Source organism: Syngnathus floridae, chromosome 2 (assembly GCF_059516105.1).
Source record: "Syngnathus floridae isolate MCC-2025c chromosome 2, RoL_Sflo_1.0, whole genome shotgun sequence".
Classification (NCBI taxonomy): Eukaryota; Metazoa; Chordata; class Actinopteri; order Syngnathiformes; family Syngnathidae; genus Syngnathus; species Syngnathus floridae.
The window spans coordinates 13971686-13992493 of NC_142414.1; the positions used below are offsets into that span (position 1 = coordinate 13971686).

At 41.0% G+C, this 20808-nt stretch overlaps 2 protein-coding genes and 1 long non-coding RNA gene across 4 annotated transcripts; 2 read left to right on the top strand and 1 right to left on the bottom strand.

Moving 5' to 3' along the window:
* The first annotated feature begins 25 nt into the window (after window positions 1-25).
* elapor1 (endosome-lysosome associated apoptosis and autophagy regulator 1) lies at window positions 26-10907 on the top strand. The gene is made up of 22 exons (XM_088366862.1): window positions 26-201; window positions 2589-2709; window positions 2799-2979; window positions 3479-3626; window positions 3706-3786; window positions 3878-3986; window positions 4122-4271; window positions 4454-4542; window positions 4749-4929; window positions 5005-5133; window positions 5277-5367; window positions 5428-5533; window positions 5617-5754; window positions 5996-6280; window positions 6713-6889; window positions 6966-7116; window positions 7593-7686; window positions 7904-8005; window positions 9376-9502; window positions 9642-9820; window positions 10088-10253; window positions 10335-10907. The coding sequence occupies exons 1-22, from the start codon at window positions 133-135 to the stop codon at window positions 10419-10421; spliced, it is 2961 nt and encodes a 986-aa protein (XP_088222988.1). The 5' UTR covers window positions 26-132; the 3' UTR covers window positions 10422-10907.
* Window positions 9067-11833, bottom strand: LOC148401981 (uncharacterized). Its single transcript, XR_015855418.1, has 4 exons — window positions 11686-11833; window positions 10303-10385; window positions 9654-9802; window positions 9067-9418 (listed from the first exon to the last, which is right to left on the bottom strand). It is a non-coding gene; the product is annotated as an uncharacterized LOC148401981 (long non-coding RNA).
* Window positions 11375-20527, top strand: mapk14a (mitogen-activated protein kinase 14a). Of its 2 annotated transcripts, none has more exons than XM_088366921.1 (12): window positions 11375-11774; window positions 13282-13411; window positions 14281-14339; window positions 15280-15391; window positions 15483-15512; window positions 15768-15815; window positions 15901-16015; window positions 16169-16240; window positions 17948-18027; window positions 18796-18874; window positions 19148-19321; window positions 19764-20527. In XM_088366921.1, exons 1-12 carry the CDS (start codon window positions 11656-11658, stop codon window positions 19826-19828), a joined length of 1083 nt encoding a protein of 360 aa, XP_088223047.1. In that variant the 5' UTR covers window positions 11375-11655; the 3' UTR covers window positions 19829-20527. The 2 variants fall into 2 exon arrangements, with proteins under 2 accessions (XP_088223047.1, XP_088223043.1); XM_088366917.1 differs by lacking the exon at window positions 17948-18027 and adding an exon at window positions 17033-17112 and having other exon boundaries at window positions 11377-11774.
* Window positions 20528-20808: the final 281 nt, after the last annotated feature.

Genomic DNA, 20808 nt, shown 5'->3' on the forward strand with positions numbered 1-20808 from the left:
TGAACGCTGACTCATCCATTATGTCGAGAAGGGGGCCGCACCTGACGACTATGGCGTGTGTGGGGCGTGTCCGTATTCGATGTCTTCCTCCACCTGTGACTTCCATCACTCGGATCTGGACAGCAGGCTGCCATGTATCTACTACCCCTTCTTTGCCTGCTTTTTGCACGCGGTTTTGCGGATTTGCCCATGTGCAAAGAGGTAAGTTGGAGTAGTTTAAGTTGGGGCGACTTCTACCTTTTTCCTAGAAATTAGAGTTGTCTTTGTACGTACGTCTTAGCTAGTGGTTGTCAAGCAATGTGTAAACTCAAAAGTGAAAGTCAGATAATTGTTTTTAATAAATGCAGGGTTATCAAAAGTAACCCTTATTCTTAGGAAGTTGTTACAACTCACTTGCTTAAGACTTGTTTACTGTGAAAAGATAGTATGAGTGTGTTCGTGTGTGTGGGAAATGAACATATGCTGTATCTATGTATGATGATGCTTGTGCACTTGTTTCATACGAACGTTTCTCTTTTTTTTTTTTGTTTTTTTACATATAGCCATTAAATGTACAGTAACATAGCTATCCAGTCTATACTGTAGAGTAGATGTAAAAATAAATGATTCATGATATGTTTTGAATTTTTCTTCAATATAACTGGACATTACAGACTTTGAGTGTGTGTGTGTGTGTGTGTGTGTGTGTGTGTGTGTGTGTGTGTGTGTGTGTGTGTGTGTGTGTGTGTGTGTGTGTGTGTGTGTGTGTGTGTGTGTGTGTGTGTGTGGACTTTTAACTTTCACACTTGTTTTTTTTGTGGCGCCGTTGTGAGTGGCAGCCTTTTTATTATTATTTTAATTTTAAAATCCATTCAGTTGCTTATTTGAAACATGTGGTTAAATAAAAGATTCATAGTTAAAATTACAAGAACTAAAATCACCTATGTGTCCCGTGTAAAACACCATGTCCCAAAAAAGTTATACATGACTACATAAAATAGCATGACTTAACTCCCATTCAACTTGAGTTTGCAATTTACATGTAATTGGTTAATTCTCCACACAGCCACATCACAATTATAATAGGGTGTGTACACTTATGTAAACTTTTTAAATTTGCTCTATTTGTATTTAACGCAACTGAGAAGACAATCAACAAATAAAACAGATGCCTAAACCTTTTTGGTTTCATTACCCCCCTTTGTTATATTATTATTATACTGAATATCATAACACTAATTTATTGAACATTAGGCAATGGTGTCAAACCCATTTTTCTCACGGGCCACATAATGATGCCGTTTCTTTCACAGGGCCAATATGACTGAAACATTCTGAACGTTTGAACACCTTATCATATATATTCATACATATATGAACAACAAAGTGACCTAGTTTTGACATAAAAAAAAAATCTAGCATAACAGTTTGTTCAAGTTACTATAACGATAGTTTGTAAACCCCCAAAAATGCTTGTGAATTCATTACAATTACATGACAATTTGAAATTTGGGACAGATTTTAGCCCAAACCATGAGGGTTGATGTACATGATTTTCTTTTGCGGGCCATAAAAATAATCTAGCGGGCAAGATTTAGGCCTCGTGCCTTGAATTTGATACCATTATAGAATGCAAATGAAAAGCAGCTCTTTTTCAAACAATTGTTTTAGTTGTTTATCCCTGATATGGCGTTTCTGTGAGTTCCTGTTTTGCCCAAGTGACCTTTTACATCCTGCGGCACATGTCTAATTAGATGCATTTTAACATTAGAGCTGAGGCGCCAGACCCATCTGCTCCTCTAGCAGCCAAAGGGGCTAATGGAAAAGCCAGAGTCCTGCCCACTCCTGTTGATGCTGTGTTTCTGTTAACTATTAATCCTGCAAGGCTTACCCCGCCTCATGAGCTTCACTTCAGTATACCGGCAGCAAGATAACAGTCTACTTCGCTCCTAAATGACATTCATGCAGGTGCTACACTGTTTTTCCGTCACCTACTAAGTAGCTTTAAGACCCCACAGAAAAAGAGAAACTAAGCTGGCTGGCACCAATGTTGAAAAAAGGGTTAAAGCATCAAAGGAAAAGAGCTTGCATCACGCCCCCCAACATGGGACATTAAAATAACATTTGGAACGAGCTCCTTGGCAAATATTAGCCTCGTCTTTATTTGGAAAGGAGGCTGTCCTCATCCTCTGAGATAAAACCTGTTTATTATCATCTGACTTGTACTGCAAACATTATTCCAACTGGTGTCATCTCCTCAGTGGGAATTAAAGTCGCTAGTCATGTTTTTAAAACATAGCTGCTCGAGGAGTTGGATAAGTTAGATAAGATTCTCAGTTTTTTTTTTTCAAGTGAGCAAAAAGTATTGGAACAGACATTAAATTGATTGAATTGAGTAACATTTAATACATGGGGGCATGCTTAACGTGCAATATGTACTTGTTCTAATATGTGTCAGAAATGGATAATTTGATGTTTGCTTTTCCACGCTTGCTTGAAACGCCGCCAATTCGTACAGATCCCTTGTCTTGACACATTTCTTTCTGCGTTTGCAAATGTGTTTCATCTGTAAATAATGTGACTGTCCCACTTGTTTGTCCTTTCTGCAGTCAGATTACCACTTTGAATACACCGAATGCGACGTGCTGGGCTCTCGCTGGAGGGTGGCCATTCCCAACAAGGCCCTAACCTGCACCGGCCTCCCAGACCCAGTCAAAGGCACTCAGTGCAGTGAGTGTCTCGCATCCGATGTTGTGTTTGAAGCAAAAGGTCCAATGTACAAATCGATGTTGCAGATTGATTTTGGGTTCTTTTGGTAGCTTTCTCCTGCAATGAGGGTGAGTTTCTGGACATGCGGACTCAGATGTGCCAGAAGTGTGCAGCCGGAACGCATTCTCTGGGCTCTGGCGTGGCCTTCGACGAGTGGGACCGCCTGCCCGCAGGCTTCGTCACGCTCGGGATAAACACCAATGGCTGGGACGTGGAAACAGACTGCTCCAAGTTAGTACAGCGCATGGGGAATTTATTCCAAGCAACAGGGGTGGTTTATGTTGATTGATAATCAGATCAGCGCGCATGAAAATACTTCTGATATTTTGGAACAAATCACCTTGTTTCAAAATAGACATAAACTTTCAAGTGAATGACACATTCAAAGATGTGTTGCACATCTTTGCCGTTCCATCGCATCACTTTGCTGCTTTTTCAAGACATCTTGGGAAATATTTCCACAATCCTTAAATTTCATACAGGTTTTTAGCACGCCCCCCTAATTGACACATTTTCACTATTGAATTAAAAAATTGAAGAGATAATTGACATTAATGTATTTTTTCCTCAACCCATTTAAACATCTAACAGTTTAACTCATTCGGGACATTTACAACACTATTCACACGCCCCAAAATTCACACAATGCTCGCACAGTATTAAACCAGGTCATAATTTCAATTTGGTGCCATTTTCTACTTTATATGTTTTTTTTTAATCTTTTCTACAGTTCTACTTGGACACCAATGGGCGATTATGTGGCCTCAAACACGGACGAGTGCACGGCCACGCTGTCGTATTCAGTCAACCTGAAGAAACCGGGAAGCGTTTCCTTTGACTATTCCTATTCCGACAGCAGCATCTACTTTGAGTTCTTTGTAAGTGGTCTCTGTGACCATTGTGTCTTTCTAAAATTCCACAGTTTTATGTCAGTCTTTCTTCTTCTCTCCCTTTCAGGTCCAAAACGACCAGTGTCAGTCCACTGAATCTACCAGCCGCTGGATGGGGATCTCTGAGAGCGACTGGAGTCATCATGAGGTTTGAACCCTTCGCCATGTAATACACAAAGTGTATCAAGAAGTTGTGCATTTATGGAGGATGTACTTGTACATTATTCTGATTGCTACAGGTCGAGCTGAACAAAGGCAGTAATGTTTTGTTCTGGAGAACCACTGCCTACACCTTTCACACAGACCTTTCTGACAAAGCCGTGTTGCTGCGGAACATACGCATCTCGGGTACAGATGGTCAATTCTGCCGATAACATTTTTAATTTAATAATTAATTTGATCATTTTTTTTTCCTCAGTCATCTTTGGAAGAGTATTTATTGTAATTGATCTACATAATACTGTGATGTATCCTTCTCCGCAGGTGTGGCCTACACGTCCGAGTGTTTCCACTGCAAACCAGGCACCCACAGCGCCATGCCGGGAGCCGCCCGCTGTGACCCCTGCCCCCCTGATACCTACTCCAACAAGGGGGCTACCGTTTGCCAACAGTGTGACCCTGATAAATACGCAGGTACATCCGAGATGTCTGCTTGCTTTTTATAGCAACAGTTTGGGTCGAAGGGCCTCTTATCAGGAAGAATTTTGCATATAAATTTAAAATGAGATGTTTCATGTTGTGTTTAGAAAAGTAAACTTAAATTGCATTAGCTGCGTGGCTAATGTTGATTTGAGCTTTTATTGGCGTTTTTGCAGAGGTTTCATCAGGAAGCTGCAAAATGAGACCGGCATGCACAAATACAGACTACTTCTATACGCATACCCCCTGTGACGCACACGGAAAGGTATGCTCATCATGGTATATCTTATCGCAGGAGCCCACTTACAGAAAAAGTTCAGGTCTTCTGGATTTAAATTGTCCTTATCTACAACCATCCAGCTCAACCCAAGTAATGTGACCCAAACGAGGGCAAGCTAAAGAAAATGCAAAGATGGACATGAGTTTAGTTCGGATTTTTAGGTTGAAATACTTGTACATGGTGTGCCTCAGACGCAGCTGATGTACAAATGGATCGAGCCTAAAATCTGCAGCGAAACCGCCAAGGGGTCCGTGAAGCTTCCCGCGTCGGGAGAGAAGCAAATGTGTCCGCCGTGTAACCCGGGGTTTTTCATGAGCAACACCTCAGCCACCTGCCAAGCTTGTGCTGAAAACTTCTACTCAAATGGGACAGGTGGACAAACCTTGCTGTCTTATGTTTATTTGTGTGTGTGTTTGGCTTGAAGTGATCTTGATCTTTGGTTAACAGCCTGTAAAGAGTGCCCTGCTGGCACAGAAGCTGTGGTTGGTTTTGAGTACAAATGGTGGAACACAATGCCAAGCAACATGAAAAGCAATGTCCTACGGACAGATTTGGATGACTCCGTGCACCGCACTGGTGAGTGAACGCATCAAAACATCTAGGAAAAAAAAAAGTAACTGCGATCATACTGTCACTAGAAAACCTGTCGCAATAATTACGACATTGATTATCATTCGATAAAGGCTCAGTGATATCTGCCGTTTTTGTCTGTCTGACAGCGTGGGAGGTGGCCGGAGAGTACGTGTACACCACTCCCGGTGATCGAGACACAGACTACCTCATGCTCACGCTCACTGTCCCGGGATACAGGTGAACATCTGCTCGATATTTATGGTGGTAATTCATGCAACTGACGTGTCGTCTTCACAGACTGCCAAAGTCTCAGGCAAAAGACGGCAAGCGGAGTGAACTGTCTCGCATCAGCTTTGTCTTTGAAACCTCATGTTCGGCAGATTGCACCTTGCTTTTTCTGGCGGTACGATGTCACAAATAGATTGTTGTCCGATGTCAAACTAAAACAATGGACGCTTTATACGGTGCCGTTGGCTTTCTCGACAGGGTCTTAATCCGTGGAGCAACAATGAAGTTGAGCAGTGGAAGGGCAGCAACGGGAAGCAGTCATACTCGTACCTGATTCAAAGCAACGCCACTGTCAGCTTCACCTGGGCTTTCCAACGTACAGACAACTCCACAACGGTCAGGATTTTATAAATCCTCTTGACCTTTTAAGGAAGTCATATATGCAGTGAAAAAGCAAGATGGGGATAGGAAATGATGGTTATGTATCACAATTGCACACTGCACTTGGGTTTTGCAGCAGACTCCGCAGAGTAAGGCGCTGGTTGCTAAGCGACAGAGCGGAAAGTAGCCTAGTGCATTTTTGCTCTGGTTTGTATGCTAAGTATTTGAACTGGATCAAACTGTGCCCCTTTGTCAGGAGAAGCGGTACAGCACTGACGTCGCGAAGATTTTCTCCATTCACATCACCAATGTTCTGGGGGGCGTGGCCTCAAAATGTCACCAGTGCGCCCTCACGTCTAGCCCCGACGACGACTCGGCCTGCGTGCCCTGCCCACCGGCCCATCGCTTGGTCAGCGAGAAGGTCGGCGAGGGAGTCAAGGGAACGTGCCAGCGCTGCCCGCCAAATTCCATCGTCGCGACTGAGTGGCCTACCGGAGAACCGGCTTGTGTTGCGTGCGGCTCAAATACAAAGAACAACCAGGTTCAAGTGTTACCTTATCTGTGTGCTGTTGCAAACATTACTTGGCGACTGCCAATTGGTCACCCATGACCCAAATGAAAGGCATAAGACAGTCAGAAGTGATACTTGTAATCATAAGCGGTGCATTGGAAGTGGTGTGAATACATTTTAAATAAGAGCCATAACAGAAAGTGCAATGTTAGTTGCGTAACTGGTGTTGAATTTGATACATTTTTGCATTATCTGAACCGCTGCCTTGTTGTTTGTAAAGTGTCTTTTCTGTTCACACTATATACACATCTGTTCGTCATTTCAACGAATTATATTCTCATGCTTGTTCAAAATAGACTGATTGTGATCTTGTAAGCACATTTAATTGTCATATTTGTTTTTGTATATTCCAATGTGAATGGCATCTCTTACTCTCAATTTGTATCTTCTGGTCTACCCCAGGCCTACACGGCGTGCCTCAGTGATTGCACGGCCACAGTGCAGACAACAGGTGGCGCGTTGCTGCACTATGACTTCTCTCCTCTGTCCAATGTCACCTCCTTCCAAAGTGGCCTGCGTTTCACCAGTAAAGGCCTGCGCTACTTCCATCATTTCAGCGTGGCTCTGTGCGGCGAAGAGGTGACGCATCGCCACCTCGGTGCCCTTCTGGCCCCTACGTATCTATTCCTCTTCACCCGCCGACGCGGTTTTGCAGGGCAGAGCGCCAGCGACCTGCGTGGACAACGTGACGGAGCACGGCCGAGTGGTCCAGGGTCACGTTTGCCAGTCTCTCGTGGTTCCCTCGGACATCAGGAGTCAGAACATGGTGGCGTCACAGCCCTTTGTTGTCGGCGACACTCTCGTTGGTATGCCGTCATCATGCAGTCCAAAGCGGACATGCTGCTCATTTTCCAAAAATGCAACCTGAAAACCCCCAACCAAATACTCCTTTCCCATTGGCCATTTTATAACCTTTTGGACTTGTTTTTATTCAGCAAACAGGGCTGGAGCCCTGCCATGAAAAGCAGAAAAAAAAATAGTAGTTTGACATCCCATCAAATCAAATCTAAAAATTGCCCATGTTAATACAGTAGTTAGAATGATAAGGTTAATCTATTCTGTTCTTCATCACAAGATGATGCAAAAGCAATAACTGCACATCAGACATGGATTTGTTGTCAGGCAAAAGCCAAACTCAGGCTAAACTTAGCTCCACTCTGACCAAGCCAATGTTAAAACTGTCAAGATTTCATTGACCACAATTCCATTTGGTTACTTTGTGTTTCTAATAAATTATGACAGTTGGCCTTGTTCTTGCTCTAATGCTTGCGCTTTGTTGAAGGTGTAACTACTGACACCGCCCTGGCGAACATCTCCTCTCCACCGGGGCTCTTCCCCTCTACGTCAAACCTACCGGATCTTATATTTTATTTCAGGTAAGTCGTACCAACACTGCTTATTTACGATGGGAAATTTCCAACGGGTAGCAACTCTTTTAGAGTTTTTCTAGAGGGTTCTTTGCCATATTGAATTCCCAGTGAGTAGAATGAGCATATGAGAGTGATAACATAACATTTATCCAACCTGCCAGAGCATTTTTTGTTCAGGGTGTATTTAAAAACACAATCCCAAGAAACTGTCTTGTCTTTTCAGGTCCGCTGAGACAACGCAGGCTTGTAAAGGAGGCCGCACGGCCACTATCAGGCTGAGATGCGACCCGGGCATGAGTGCAAAAGACCACATCACACCGCCCAGGTATTGCTTGCTGTTTTGATTTTGTGTAGGGGTAAGCGATTAATACATTTGATTTAATTTAGTTTTATTATTCAGTCTGAATTAATTAAATCATTTGTTTCTGGCATTCGTAGTTCAAAGCATGTTTCTGCTGATGAGCACTGGTAGAAAAATGGCTGCAGAGAGTAGTTAGTTTACAAAATATTTTCTCTGTTCACCACCAGTGTTGCCACAGTTGTCTTAAAAAAAAAAAAAAAAAGTAACTTTGTTGCTTTACTGATTTCTTGCTTTTCAAAGTAACTAAGGTCGGTCTCTTCCCTGCAAATCCTTGATTTTTGTGTGCGTTCTGTAATTTGGTAAGATGCCACTAGATGCTGCCAAAGCCTTACCTAAATGGTCTGTACTGTATTACATCTGGCCAGAGAAGCAAAGGTTGACTCTAAATTTAATTAATTTATTTATTTTAATTATTATTAATTTTTTAAAATCCGAAATGCCATTTTTAACTCAAAATGCTTCTCCAGGTTTAAACTGTATAGTCATGTGTGGTTATTTTGTTTTATATCATGCATGAATGACTGATTGATTGGTTTGCTAACTACACTGAACAACAAGACTAACCACACCCAGGGAACACACATACTGAGGTATAAATAGAAGGACTCCACACCTAGAATTTAGAAATCTCATAAATCACGATGAAAAGATGAAATGTCTTCAACAAACGAGTTGCCTTGATTTCATTTTTTAGATTGGGTTTTGGAGTCTTTGGCCACATATACCTCGAGTATATTTTCAAACATAAAGTAATCCGTAAAAAATATATATATTTTAAGGGTAATGTTCTAAAATGAGTTTAAAAATTCATGTTTTGGCATCATAATTTGTTGTGTAATTATAGATATTTTTCAGGGCGGCGTCAGTTCCTTGCTTCAGGGTTTTTCCCCCTATCACCTGCCAATAGTAGCTGTGTTTGTTTTCTGCTTTCTTATTGTATCCTTGAAAGGTGATACAACTGTCTTTATTTGCTGCTCTGTTTTTATCTGCACTGCAACTAAAGACACAAACAAGTCACAGTTTGTATGTATATTTTTATATTAGGCATTTTTTTTAACAATCAGCTGTGTGCCACTGTAGAAGATAAATTAACTTTCTGATTTTTTATTAAATTATTATCTCATCTTATTTTATTGTACCATGGCTCAGTGCTTGGGAAATAACATTTAAACAAAGACAAATTCCTGAAGAAATAAATAAAGCAAATGTGAGGGGGGCAATAATAAAATTGGAAATCAGATGGAGAAAAAATGGTAGACATTCACTTTAAGGCCATATTACTCTACCCTAGTTTGATTGAACACTCTAAATCTGATATGGTTTCTTCTTCACAGTAACTGCTCAGAGGGGACGTGTGATGGCTGCACTTTCCACTTCCTTTGGCAGAGTCAGCATGCATGTCCACGATGCACCAAACATAATTACAGGGAGATTGTCAGTGCTTGTGAACAAGGAATACAGGTAAGCATGGACACAAGGGCGAGTTGATAGAGTCTCATCAAAATTACAAATTATTATGCAACCTCATAATTTTTACCCAAAGTGTGAGACTTAGTGCCGAGGTTCTTTTTTTTTTTTTTTTTTTGTGTTGTCGTCTTAGAGGACGACTTACGTCTGGCAGCAGCCGTTGCAGTGTCATGGAGGAGAGGCACTTCCAGTCCAGACAGTCAGCGCTTGTGTGAGTCTGGATTTCTGGCTGAAGTTTGGCGTTTCCACGGGAACCGCCGCTGCTGCTCTTCTCGTCACCCTCATCTGTTACTTCTGGAAGAAGACACGCAAGTAAGATGACTTGTTTTGACTTTGTGGTGATGCTGATGAAATTAAGCTGCCCGATTTTTTAAAATCTCCAAGGACGTGCACTTTGCTGCCTTTCTGTCACCATTCCACTCTTTGTTAGGGAACAGCAAGTTGTGTAAAAATACATGGAAAAGTTGAATTTAAAAGTTTATAGGTCAAAAGAAGGCAAATGAGTATTTTAGTTTCCTGCCGAAATGCCATTCAAAGTTCGTCAATCAGTGTAAAGGTGCGGCTGCTGTTCCCCTGCAGATTGGAGTACAAGTACTCCAAACTGATAATGAGCTCCGGGGGCAAAGAGTGCGAACTGCCCACAGCCGACAGCTGCGCAATCATGGAAGGAGAGGACGCCGAGGACGACCTCATCCATCTCACACACAAGTCCTTCTTCAGCAAAATGAAAGCATACTCGCGTGAGGTCGGTAATTCCCCCACATGCAGACGCTTGAGACACAGATGCGAAGCACCTTTTTTTAATCTTCTATTTTGTTTTATTCAGAGGACGCCCGACGGATTTGATTCGGTCCCTCTGAAGTCGTCATCTTGTCACCTGCAAAAAGAGGATTGTGAGTCTGATTATGCCTGATGCAAAGATTTGACGAAAGCAGATTTGCTGAATGCTTTTATTTATGTCCATGGAGGGAGGGTATATGAAGCAAGTTTATGACGAGACATAATCCTTCCAAAAAATGTGTGGCCATAAAATGTGGGCACCAGGAATATGGCCATGTTTGTCTCGAGGCTGGAACACAGGACAGTTTCTTGTAAAATTAAAGAACACTAATATGAAAACATCATGAAAGAAATTAGAAATGCAATTGATTATTGAATAAAGTACTATAATAATCCAATTTCCATTACACTTGTATTGGGGGTTGTGTTCTTTGTCTTTTTGTCATTTGAAATTTGCTTATCTGTTTTGTATTAGGTGACCTACGTTTGTAATGTTATTATTTGAATATGTCTAATAATTTGGCTTTAGCCTAGAAGGCAAATGTTGCTGCGTTGATATTTTCCATTTGAAACCATGTTGTGCCTTCTATTTTTTCACAATAAATTTATCTAAAGATTGTTTTATCTCTTATTGTGTACTGCGTATTAGCCATTCTACAATTGGAGGACATTCTCTGCCCCCTTCAAATTCCATACAACTCAGGCACAAAATAGAAAAAACATGCCCTTGTGTAAATTATAGTTGTGAAACAAAATGTAGCTACGTGTATTGTAAAAGTGACTCTGAAAATATGATTTTAAATGCCAAATATCTTGCATACCTTCAAAAGTAATTTATAAAAACTTCCTGGCCTGTACCAAGTTATCAAACATAATAGAGAAAGTTTATATTTTATAAACTTTATATCAGCTTTTTGGGGTATGACTTTGTTGATTTGTCTTCCTTGTAAATGCAAAGACATTTTATTTTATTACATACAAAGGAGTTAACTTTTACACTATTTATTCAAATCAGATCAATGTGATAAGATCAGCGCACATAGCTTTCACATTCAGCACGATAAATGAACGCAGCTCGCGTTTCGGTCACGTTTTGGTTCTCGCGAGATTTGGCGCCGTGCAAGTGGGGCAGAGTTGCGGGAGGAGGCGTCGAAAACAGGGAACATTTCAAGACTCATTGTGCGTGCAATCAGACGGGGATTTTGCAACATTTCGCAAGAGGACGAACCTCACTGCTCAAGTTGTTGCACAGAAAGGAGGGAAGAAAGAGTCCGCCTTTATCGTGTTTTTGTAAGTTTTGGGGAAGTTGAAGTCCGGTTGCAGACAAGACGAGGAGTGAATTACTCGGCAATCGGTGGTCGGCAGTAATGTCGCAGAAAGAAAGACCCAAGTTTTACCTGCAGGAAGTCAACAAAGCCATATGGGAAGTCCCGGAGCGCTACCAGAACTTGTCTCCGGTCGGCTCCGGCGCGTACGGATCCGTCTGGTAAACAACTTTGTGCTGCTGTTTGTGTGTCACCCAACTTTTGCACTCCTTACCCATTCATTTTAATGAGGCCTACGCTCGCCGTGCTAAAGCTCGTTAGCAAGTTCTTCACAGATAAGTTGTCAAAAAACAAACAAACAAAAAAAAAGCTTTTACATTAAAGTAATTTATTAGTTTGGAAATTCTTGCAGACATCGTCTGCATAGATATGCTCAAACAACCTGACGTTGCGAAAATTGTAGTGTTAAACATTGGTGCCATGACGTAATTAGCGTCACATAGCTGATTTGCAGACACCGTGATAAAGTGGTCAGAATGCATTCAAATTTGCATTCTGCACAGTTGTATTGGTTGAATGCAACAGAAGAATAGTGGTGGCCCTGTGAATCTTAATACTGATTTCTATTAAACATTAACAGAAGTGAGGGGTCTTTAAATAAACAAAGCCCAAGACCAAAACCTTGGTGGGCTAATGGATTTGTATCTGATTGTCAGCAATCATAACAAATCAATCACAAAATCAGGCCTCTTACCAGTTGAAGAACAATACGAAAGGGTTTTGGGCAGACCAGTAGAAGTTCCACTATGCTTTTATCTTCACCAGACTTGATTATTACATTGGACTTCCGACTGGACTTCCCCAAAAGAGCACTAAACAGCTGCAGCTCTTTCAGAACGCAGCAGCTCGGGTTCTGACCCGGACAAAGAGATCAGAATACATCGCTCCAGTCCTAAAGGCTTACTCCCATTCAGCTGTTGAATAGACTTTAAACTTGTGCTACTGATGTACAAATCACTGAATGATTTACTTCCTAATTGCATTAAAGAAATGCTCAAGGAATGTAAACCTGTATGTAAAGGTCTGCAGACTTGGAACAATTAGTGGAGCATAGAGTTTTCAAATACTGTTGTGTTAACTTTATGTTGGAAATGTGCTATTTTATACAGCACATTCACAAAGTTAACTCCATAAGATGCCTCCCCTTGCCCTTTTGCTGGGCACACCTTCAGAAACACTGGATTTGGTCATCAGTTGGGGATTGTATAGACAGACAATGGACAGATACAGGAAGATAAACTAGCATTGCCTTTCATATTAACAATTATGGACACTGAAGCCTGTCTTGGAATGTGTGAGGAGAAATCTATGTAATCATAGGGAGTTTAAATGCAAACTCAAGAACACAAGGCCGGATCTGAGATTGACCCTGACCCAGATAGTCTACCTCCTATTCCACCATAATGCTATTCCAAAAAGCTTTCTCCACAATTAAAGTCAGCACTTGCCTCATTATTACGATTGCATCTATTAATTTTGGGCTTGAGTCATGTGTGACGTGTTATCTGCTCGGTGATCTTGGTTGAGGAAGCAGCAACCATTTTATTGTGGTTACAGTGAGCTGAGAGCTTACATTTTCTGCTGATGTCGCCTTTTCTTTCCCCTCCCTGTTACGCCTTCTGCAAATGATTTTCCAAAGGCAGTATGTAAATGTTTATTTTCCAACAGTTCTGCGTACGATGTGAAGAGTGGCTTAAAATTGGCCGTGAAGAAGCTCTCCAGACCTTTTCAGTCCATCATCCACGCCAAGCGTACCTACAGGGAACTGCGCTTGTTGAAGCACATGAAGCACGAAAATGTGAGTCTGCTGCTTTGTCTATCATCCTCAACTTGATTGATTTCATCGATTTCATTAGAGCAATCATTTCAGTGGAAGCTTGAGCATGTTAATGCATGTTTAGGCTGCACAGCAGTGTGATAAAGAAAACTGTACAAGTTCAATGGCAAACTTGTCTCGTATGACGAGCAATTGAGAAGAGTTCTAAAAGATTTTAAAACTCCATTATGACCAACATTATGAAGAAGTATTCATTGAATTAGTTGGTAAACAAAAAATATTACTCAAAACAAAATGTATTTTTATATGTTTCATTTGAATCGTGGGTGTCAAATGCAAGGCCTGGGGGCCAGATGTGGCCCATCACATCATTTTATGTGGCCCCTGAAGACAAATTGTGCATCAACTTTATGTGCCAACTTTTGACTGGTGCTGTACTTTTAAATGTTTATAATATCAGTAATGCTGTCTCTTTTCAAATTAGGGTCCCGAGTTTTTACGATGTCTTTTTGAGGTCCGTACAACAAATAACCTCAAAAGTTAAAAAATAACTTTTTTTATTAATTCAGTTTGCTAAAAGACCATACAACCTGTTCAGAAATAGTCATTTTAAATTGAAATTTATATTTGTGTTTAAAATTGCCCCACTGAAAATGTGTCTCTATACAGTTTGCCATTATACACAATGTGAATAAGAAATCAAAACAGTTCATTCACTATAGATATTCAAAAAACAATTGTTTATTCATTGTCGTATTTTTGTTGTATTTTTTTAATTGTTTGATAAAGCCCTTGCTTCAAACCCCTGGGATTAATCTGGAAAAAGTAGCTCCTCAAAATTTGAAATTTGATCCTCAAATGTTGTTTTAATTAGATGCTTCTGTTTGCAGGTAATCGGCCTCTTGGACGTTTTCAGCCCCGCCACCTCTCTGAAGGAGTTCACAGATGTGTAAGTCTAATGTGTTCAAAAATGATTTATATCAAATGTTTACAAAAATGTACAAATGCTAATCCCAGTTTTGACTCCTTAGTGCTAACACTATAGAAAATACTATACACATAAATATAGGACGCTCTTCATTTTTTCCAAAATGTAATAGTTGCCAGGTGTCGTTAAGGGGATGGGATTTTTTTTTACAATAATATACTCGGTATTTTGATTAATATTGCATTCGTGGTTAATGAATCGAAAAGCAAACAGACATGTCATGAAGACACCCGGGAATGCTTTGCGGAAAATGTAGACTATGCCTCCTTTAAAAAGATTTTCTGTGCAGTTCATAAAGGTCTTCTGATGGCGGCCATTGCTGCATGGCACATGCTCTGCTAACAGTTCAATAAGTATGCAGGAGCTGTGTGCGCCCCCCCAGTTCTAAAAATAGCCTGCAGAATCAGAATGCTGTGGCGAGGCTTCTCACAGTGTCAGACAAGAAGCTTTCTATCGAAGATGGAGACCTCTATAGTATTTCCCAATTATTAACAATAATATTGACGCATCAGATTGATATAGAGCTATTTTGGAGGCTCAGAGGCGCTTCACAGAGGATATTATATATTCTTCATGCACGCCCACATTCACACTCTAAACTACATTATGTAGCCACAGCTGCCCTGAGGCAGGTTGAATTTTCCAAGGTGGTGTAACTTTGCTTCGTGTCACGCTAGCATGTAAACACATGCGGACTCTGTTACTTCAAACTCCTTAAATTGACTACTGCACCTAAAATATAGCATATTTCCTTTGTATTTAATGGTCTGTTCACTCCTAATATGAACATATTTTTAATCTTATATGTGTTGACATTTTAGTTTTTGTTAGAGATAGCGGCAGGCAAACGGTTTCAGGGCATTTTCGCCAAGCATTCATTAAATGTGTCATTAATTGGCAGGTATCTTGTGACTCATTTAATGGGCGCAGACCTCAACAACATCGTGAAATGTCAAAAGCTGACAGACGACCATGTGCAGTTCCTCATATACCAGATCCTCCGAGGGTTGAAAGTGAGTGTCTTTGTACTTTTACATGGTTGTGTATATTTAAACGGGCGACAATGAATCCACATTAATGGGCATCTTCTTTATTGTGTCTCAGTACATCCATTCAGCAGACATCATTCACAGAGTAAGTCCAATTATCTCCCTTTGCCCCTAATTTATTTTTAGTCCTTCTCTTATAGCTGGCTTTAGAAGAAACAGGCAATGTTCATCTCTGGAGTAGAAAAAAAAGATGAAATTGTTTAGTTGCCCTGCCTGAGCATCAGTTCATTAACTCATTTTGTTTACCAGCATGATTAGTGATCAAATTATTCCCATTCTAAAAAAATAATAATAATAAATTGTCGCCTCTCATATCTATTTTTTTTTTTTTTACTGTCAGGATCTAAAACCCAGCAACCTGGCAGTGAATGAGGATTGTGAGCTGAAGGTGAGTCATCCCACTGCAGTAGCAAAAGACACTTTGTCTACTGCGCAAACACAGCTCCTTCCACCCCCCCTCTAACCCCTGACAGATTCTGGACTTCGGCTTGGCGCGGCACACCAACGATGAGATGACCGGCTATGTGGCCACCCGCTGGTACCGTGCCCCAGAGATCATGTTGAACTGGATGCATTACAACATGACCGGTAAGATGACAGAAAAAAAATCTCCACATCGCAATACATGGGAATTGTTATACGCGGAGTAGTATCGGTAGTCTCGTACTATCTGACATTGACCAGTTAGTATTGAAATTTCGGAGTTGTTTTTGATCTTGTGCTTGTGTGTGCGTGTTACAGTGGATATTTGGTCGGTGGGCTGCATCATGGCAGAACTTCTCACAGGAAGAACTTTGTTCCCGGGAACGGACCGTATCCTTCGCATGGGGGCGCCGCTCTAGGTGACCATGCTGCCTGTCAGTATTGTCAAAGAACTTCTTTATGTGCTTATCTGTCTTTTCCCTCTACATGTGAGGCAGCCTGAGGTGTTGATGACTACTTAGCCTCCATTTCCCTCCCTTCTCCTTCAATCCAGGCACTTTTCATCTCGATGTTTCACTTGTGTGTTTCACTTTGTGCACATGGCTGCAGGCAGTCTCAACTGGTGGGATGGGAATTAGTAGAGAATGAGTAACCATGCTGGGATTTTCTTTTGACACTCACTTTATTTTGAAAGGCAAGTTTGTCAGGAGAACGGCACAACCATTAGCATCCGTATTTTAAAAAGTCAGAAAGTGTCTGTAGCTAGAGGGGTGACGGCCAACCGGTTGAGAATGTCTGCTCCGAATGGTCCACACTCCATTGGTTGGGCTTTGTGAGCTCGGCACTGGGCTTCCTCTTGAAACCTTTCTGACTAACGGCCAAGCTCCATGCCACAGGACCTCCTCTTCTTCCCCCTTCCTCCTAATCTTTTCTCCACCCCTCCTCCTTCTCTCCTTCCTTTTTTTCTTGTCCTTTACCTTCTTCGTGTTGTCTTCCTCTTTCTGCTCATCCTTCTTCCACATCCTGTCCACCTCCTCACCTGAGGCTTCTCGATGCACCCTCTCCGTTTGTCAGAGTTGCAGCGTGGCGGTGGGCATGGCAAGGAAGCCGAAGACTCCCTGGCGGGTCCCCATTGTGCCGCTGTCCTGTCTGTCAGCGTCTTCCTTTAACACATGCCGATAGATATTGATCAGTTGAAGCTAATCATGCTGCTGGTCGGAACACCGGGGCCCGAGCTGTTGATGAAAATGTCTTCAGAGGCTGTGAGTTTCCGACGACATGCCGAGGCTTTTGCTCAGCAACACTTTGCCCGTGCGTGCTGCCTCACTGACCGCATGTCTTGCTTTCCTTCATCAAATCATGAGAAACTTTGTCGGGAATTGCTCACTCTCCCCAAAAGAATGAACCATTTTCTAAAGTTTGAATGTGCAATGAGTATATGCATCTTGAATAGCAGTGAGCAATCACTCGTAACTAGAGAAACAAAATATCCCATTAGCCCATGTGAAGGTTTGAGTTTTTTTTAAATTTTTTAAATGTATCCATCCATCCATCTTCTGCGCCACATATCCCCACGATAAAAGGAATTAAATGAAGTAAAATTTTGTGTGTATGTGAAAGTGTTAATGCATTGCTGAGCGATTGGATCGGCAATGTAGTACACAAAATCAAGTAACCTGGATGCAAAAAATATTGTAGTCGAAATGTTCCTAACGTGTGCATTAATGCTATAATTATAATGAAAAGTCCAACAGCAGACACTAATCTGGAATGAGGTAGTGGCAATGATGTGACAAGTGTTCCAAATCTAGTGCCTATGAGTGCCGTATATACGCAACAAAAGAATATCTCCCTATAGTAATTAGGAGTACAAAATGAGTGAAGGAATCCCAATACACCCAAAGTGTGTTTGGACGCTGGCTTGACTCAATTTCTCATTCTTGTCTTTTGTCTTCCGCCTGCTTCCATTCCGTCCGTCCCTTTGGCTTCCTAGCGTACAGTTTGCTTCTCAGAATAACAAGAGTCTAGCAGTGAGAAAAGGCTTTGCTAACCAACTCTGCCCCTGTCGCTATGCTCCCCTTGACACCAGCCTTGTAGACATAAACCAGCTTCAGCAGATAATGCGGTTGACGGGAACACCGCCGGCGTCACTAATAAACAGGATGCCCAGCCACGAGGTGAGGACTTGTGGCAGTTTTTCACGAACGAGCTGTAGCTTGTGGTCCGCAATACAATTTGCGATAAATCCATTTTCCGGTTATAATTTTTTTATATGGTGATTTGGCAATAAAACAAACATGGTAAACCAATTCTGAATCCTGACTTCAGCGTCGGGCCAATTAAAAAGATGGAATTTGCATTTGATCTTCAACGTAAGGAGTGTATACAATGTTATGTTTTTATTTTGCACCGACAACCTTGTAACAATTGGCGGTGGCAGAATACAATAACCAAAATATAAAAAATGAACACTGTTAGCGTCTTTAAAGGCAGAATATTTGATGCATTTCTATTGGATCTCAGTCATCATAAGTTTATGTAAATTTGTATAAAACATTCTAAATAAGACTTAAATTGCTCCAGTTCGAAAATGTCAGAGAGGTGAAGCATCAACACCTGCGCATCACCTCAAAATTCCTAACTGGAGTGCTGCCGTCATCCTTATGCTGGGTTATGTTTTCATGGTATTTAGGGATGGCTTTATGCTATGATTCCTTGACCACCAAATCTTGTCTTTGCTGTTTTGGCTTACGTCACGGTAGTTGGATTTCAACATGCTGCTTTATGAATGGCCACCACTTGTCTTGACTTGCTTGGCCATAGATAGCAGCAAGTGGCAACAAAAAATTGCATGGACCTTGAAGTAACAACGTGTGTGTATTGAACGTTTGCAACATGCCGTTGCTTGTGAGTAGTCTTGACAACTGTTTTTTTTTCCTTCCCAGGCTAGGAACTACATCAGCTCCTTGCCGCACATGCCCAAGAGGAATTTTGCTGACGTGTTTATTGGCGCCAATCCTCAAGGTAATTTGGTATGGAGCAACACTTCGAAACTGGGTGGTTCAAAAAGTTCCAGCGCCCCAAACTTGACTTGAGTATATCAAAAAACAGGTTTCGAGCAAAGATGTAATTTGCCTTCCCAGGCATCCAAAGGTTGATTACGCGGTGTTGATCAGGGAAATCAAACCAAGAATTTTTTTACATTGGCAATTTGGCACCTTTTACCTTTTCTAATATGTAAATTGTTCTAACAACTGTCAAGCAATGACATACATTCTCTCTCACTTTGTTGTGAAGCTGTCGACCTGCTGGAGAAAATGCTGGTTCTGGACACCGACAAGCGGATAACGGCAGCTGAGGCACTGGCCCACCCATACTTTACACAATATCACGACCCAGACGACGAGCCCGAGGCGGAACGCTATGACCAGAGCTTTGAGAGCCGGGAGCTTGCGATTGAAGAGTGGAAACGTATGTCTATACTCTACCTGATGCATGTTTATGTGGCGGTACCTTCTTAAGTTCAGATGCTCCCAAGTTAGAGACAGATTCCCCAAAGAAATGACAATTGGAACATACCAAATTATTATTATCACGATATTATTTAAAACAATATATGCTCTGAAACTCTTGCAAAATATTATTTCGAATACCTAAAAGTAGAATCAGCTTCCATACGTATGTGCTCCTTGAATCGTCATTTGCAGGTTAGGTGCTAGACCAATACTGTATACAATTATTACAGCATGGTATTTATTTAATATTTTGAATATGAAGTTTAATGTAAAAAAAATATCAGATTTTTTTTCAGGAGGGTGCGGCGAAAGGCAACTTATAATGCAATTGAATATAATACAATTAGCCACCTCGGATTAAACTTCCAATGGGGTTCACATGTTCTCATGATTTGCAGGGTTGACCTACGAGGAGGTGTGCAGTTTCGAGCCGCCCATCTTTGACGAGGATGATATGGAGTAACGGGAGGTGCCTCCTACCAGTACACACAGCCCGTCTGCCAATTTGTACATTTCGTGCAATAGCCTTCCGGATGAAAACATTAAACCACTAAAGATAGTATCGTTTCACCTCGTCGGTGAAACAAGTTTAATTTTCATCTCATCGGTTTTGTAAAAATCACATTTTCACTCATCGCTGTGATACTTGGATGCTGAAAATCCTGGACCTTTATTGCTGTGCCATGTTGTGTTCTTGCAAGTATTTTATCATTTTTTAAAAGAGGAAATGTTTATCTACTGCTTAGCATGTGAAGCTGGAACATCCACACTAGTGTTGCGACAGTTTTTTATTCTACATTTTCTGTTTGACCGTAAATGTTGACAATTTTTGCTAATTCAAAGTTCAACATGTCTATCATTTTAAAATTCAGTGTATATCTTACAAAGGGCTTCACACAATGAGAGTATGTGAAATATGCCATATTTATAATGAAATGTGCCTCACTGTCCATAATCTGTCCAAATATCTTATTTGCATATGTAGTTTACTACTTTGTGTCATAATGGGGAAATAGTACTGCTTGAATGTGTAAGAGCTATTTCAGATCTATTTATACTTTGTGGAGGATGTATTTATAAATGAAAAACTCCCATCTGTTTTCAGTCCAACAGAATTACGACTTTTTTGATTTGATAAGCAAAATAAAAACTATTTTTAAGACTTCTCTTGTAAGTTTTCATTGTTAAATTTAATTAAAAAAGTAAAATGAGGGTTTGGTTTATTTAACCAATATTTAATGACTAGTAAGTCATTTATTTTCCAGTTATTATGACCTGTTGAAGAAGTTTTTTTTACTTTGCATATACAGTAATTGCATTGTGTTCCTCCTGATTAAACAGCACAGGTCACATTGACCCATCAACATTTGTTGTTGGCAAACGAACATAAACAAAAGATTAAAGGATAACAGCTTGGAATTTTATAGCAAATTGAATCCAAGG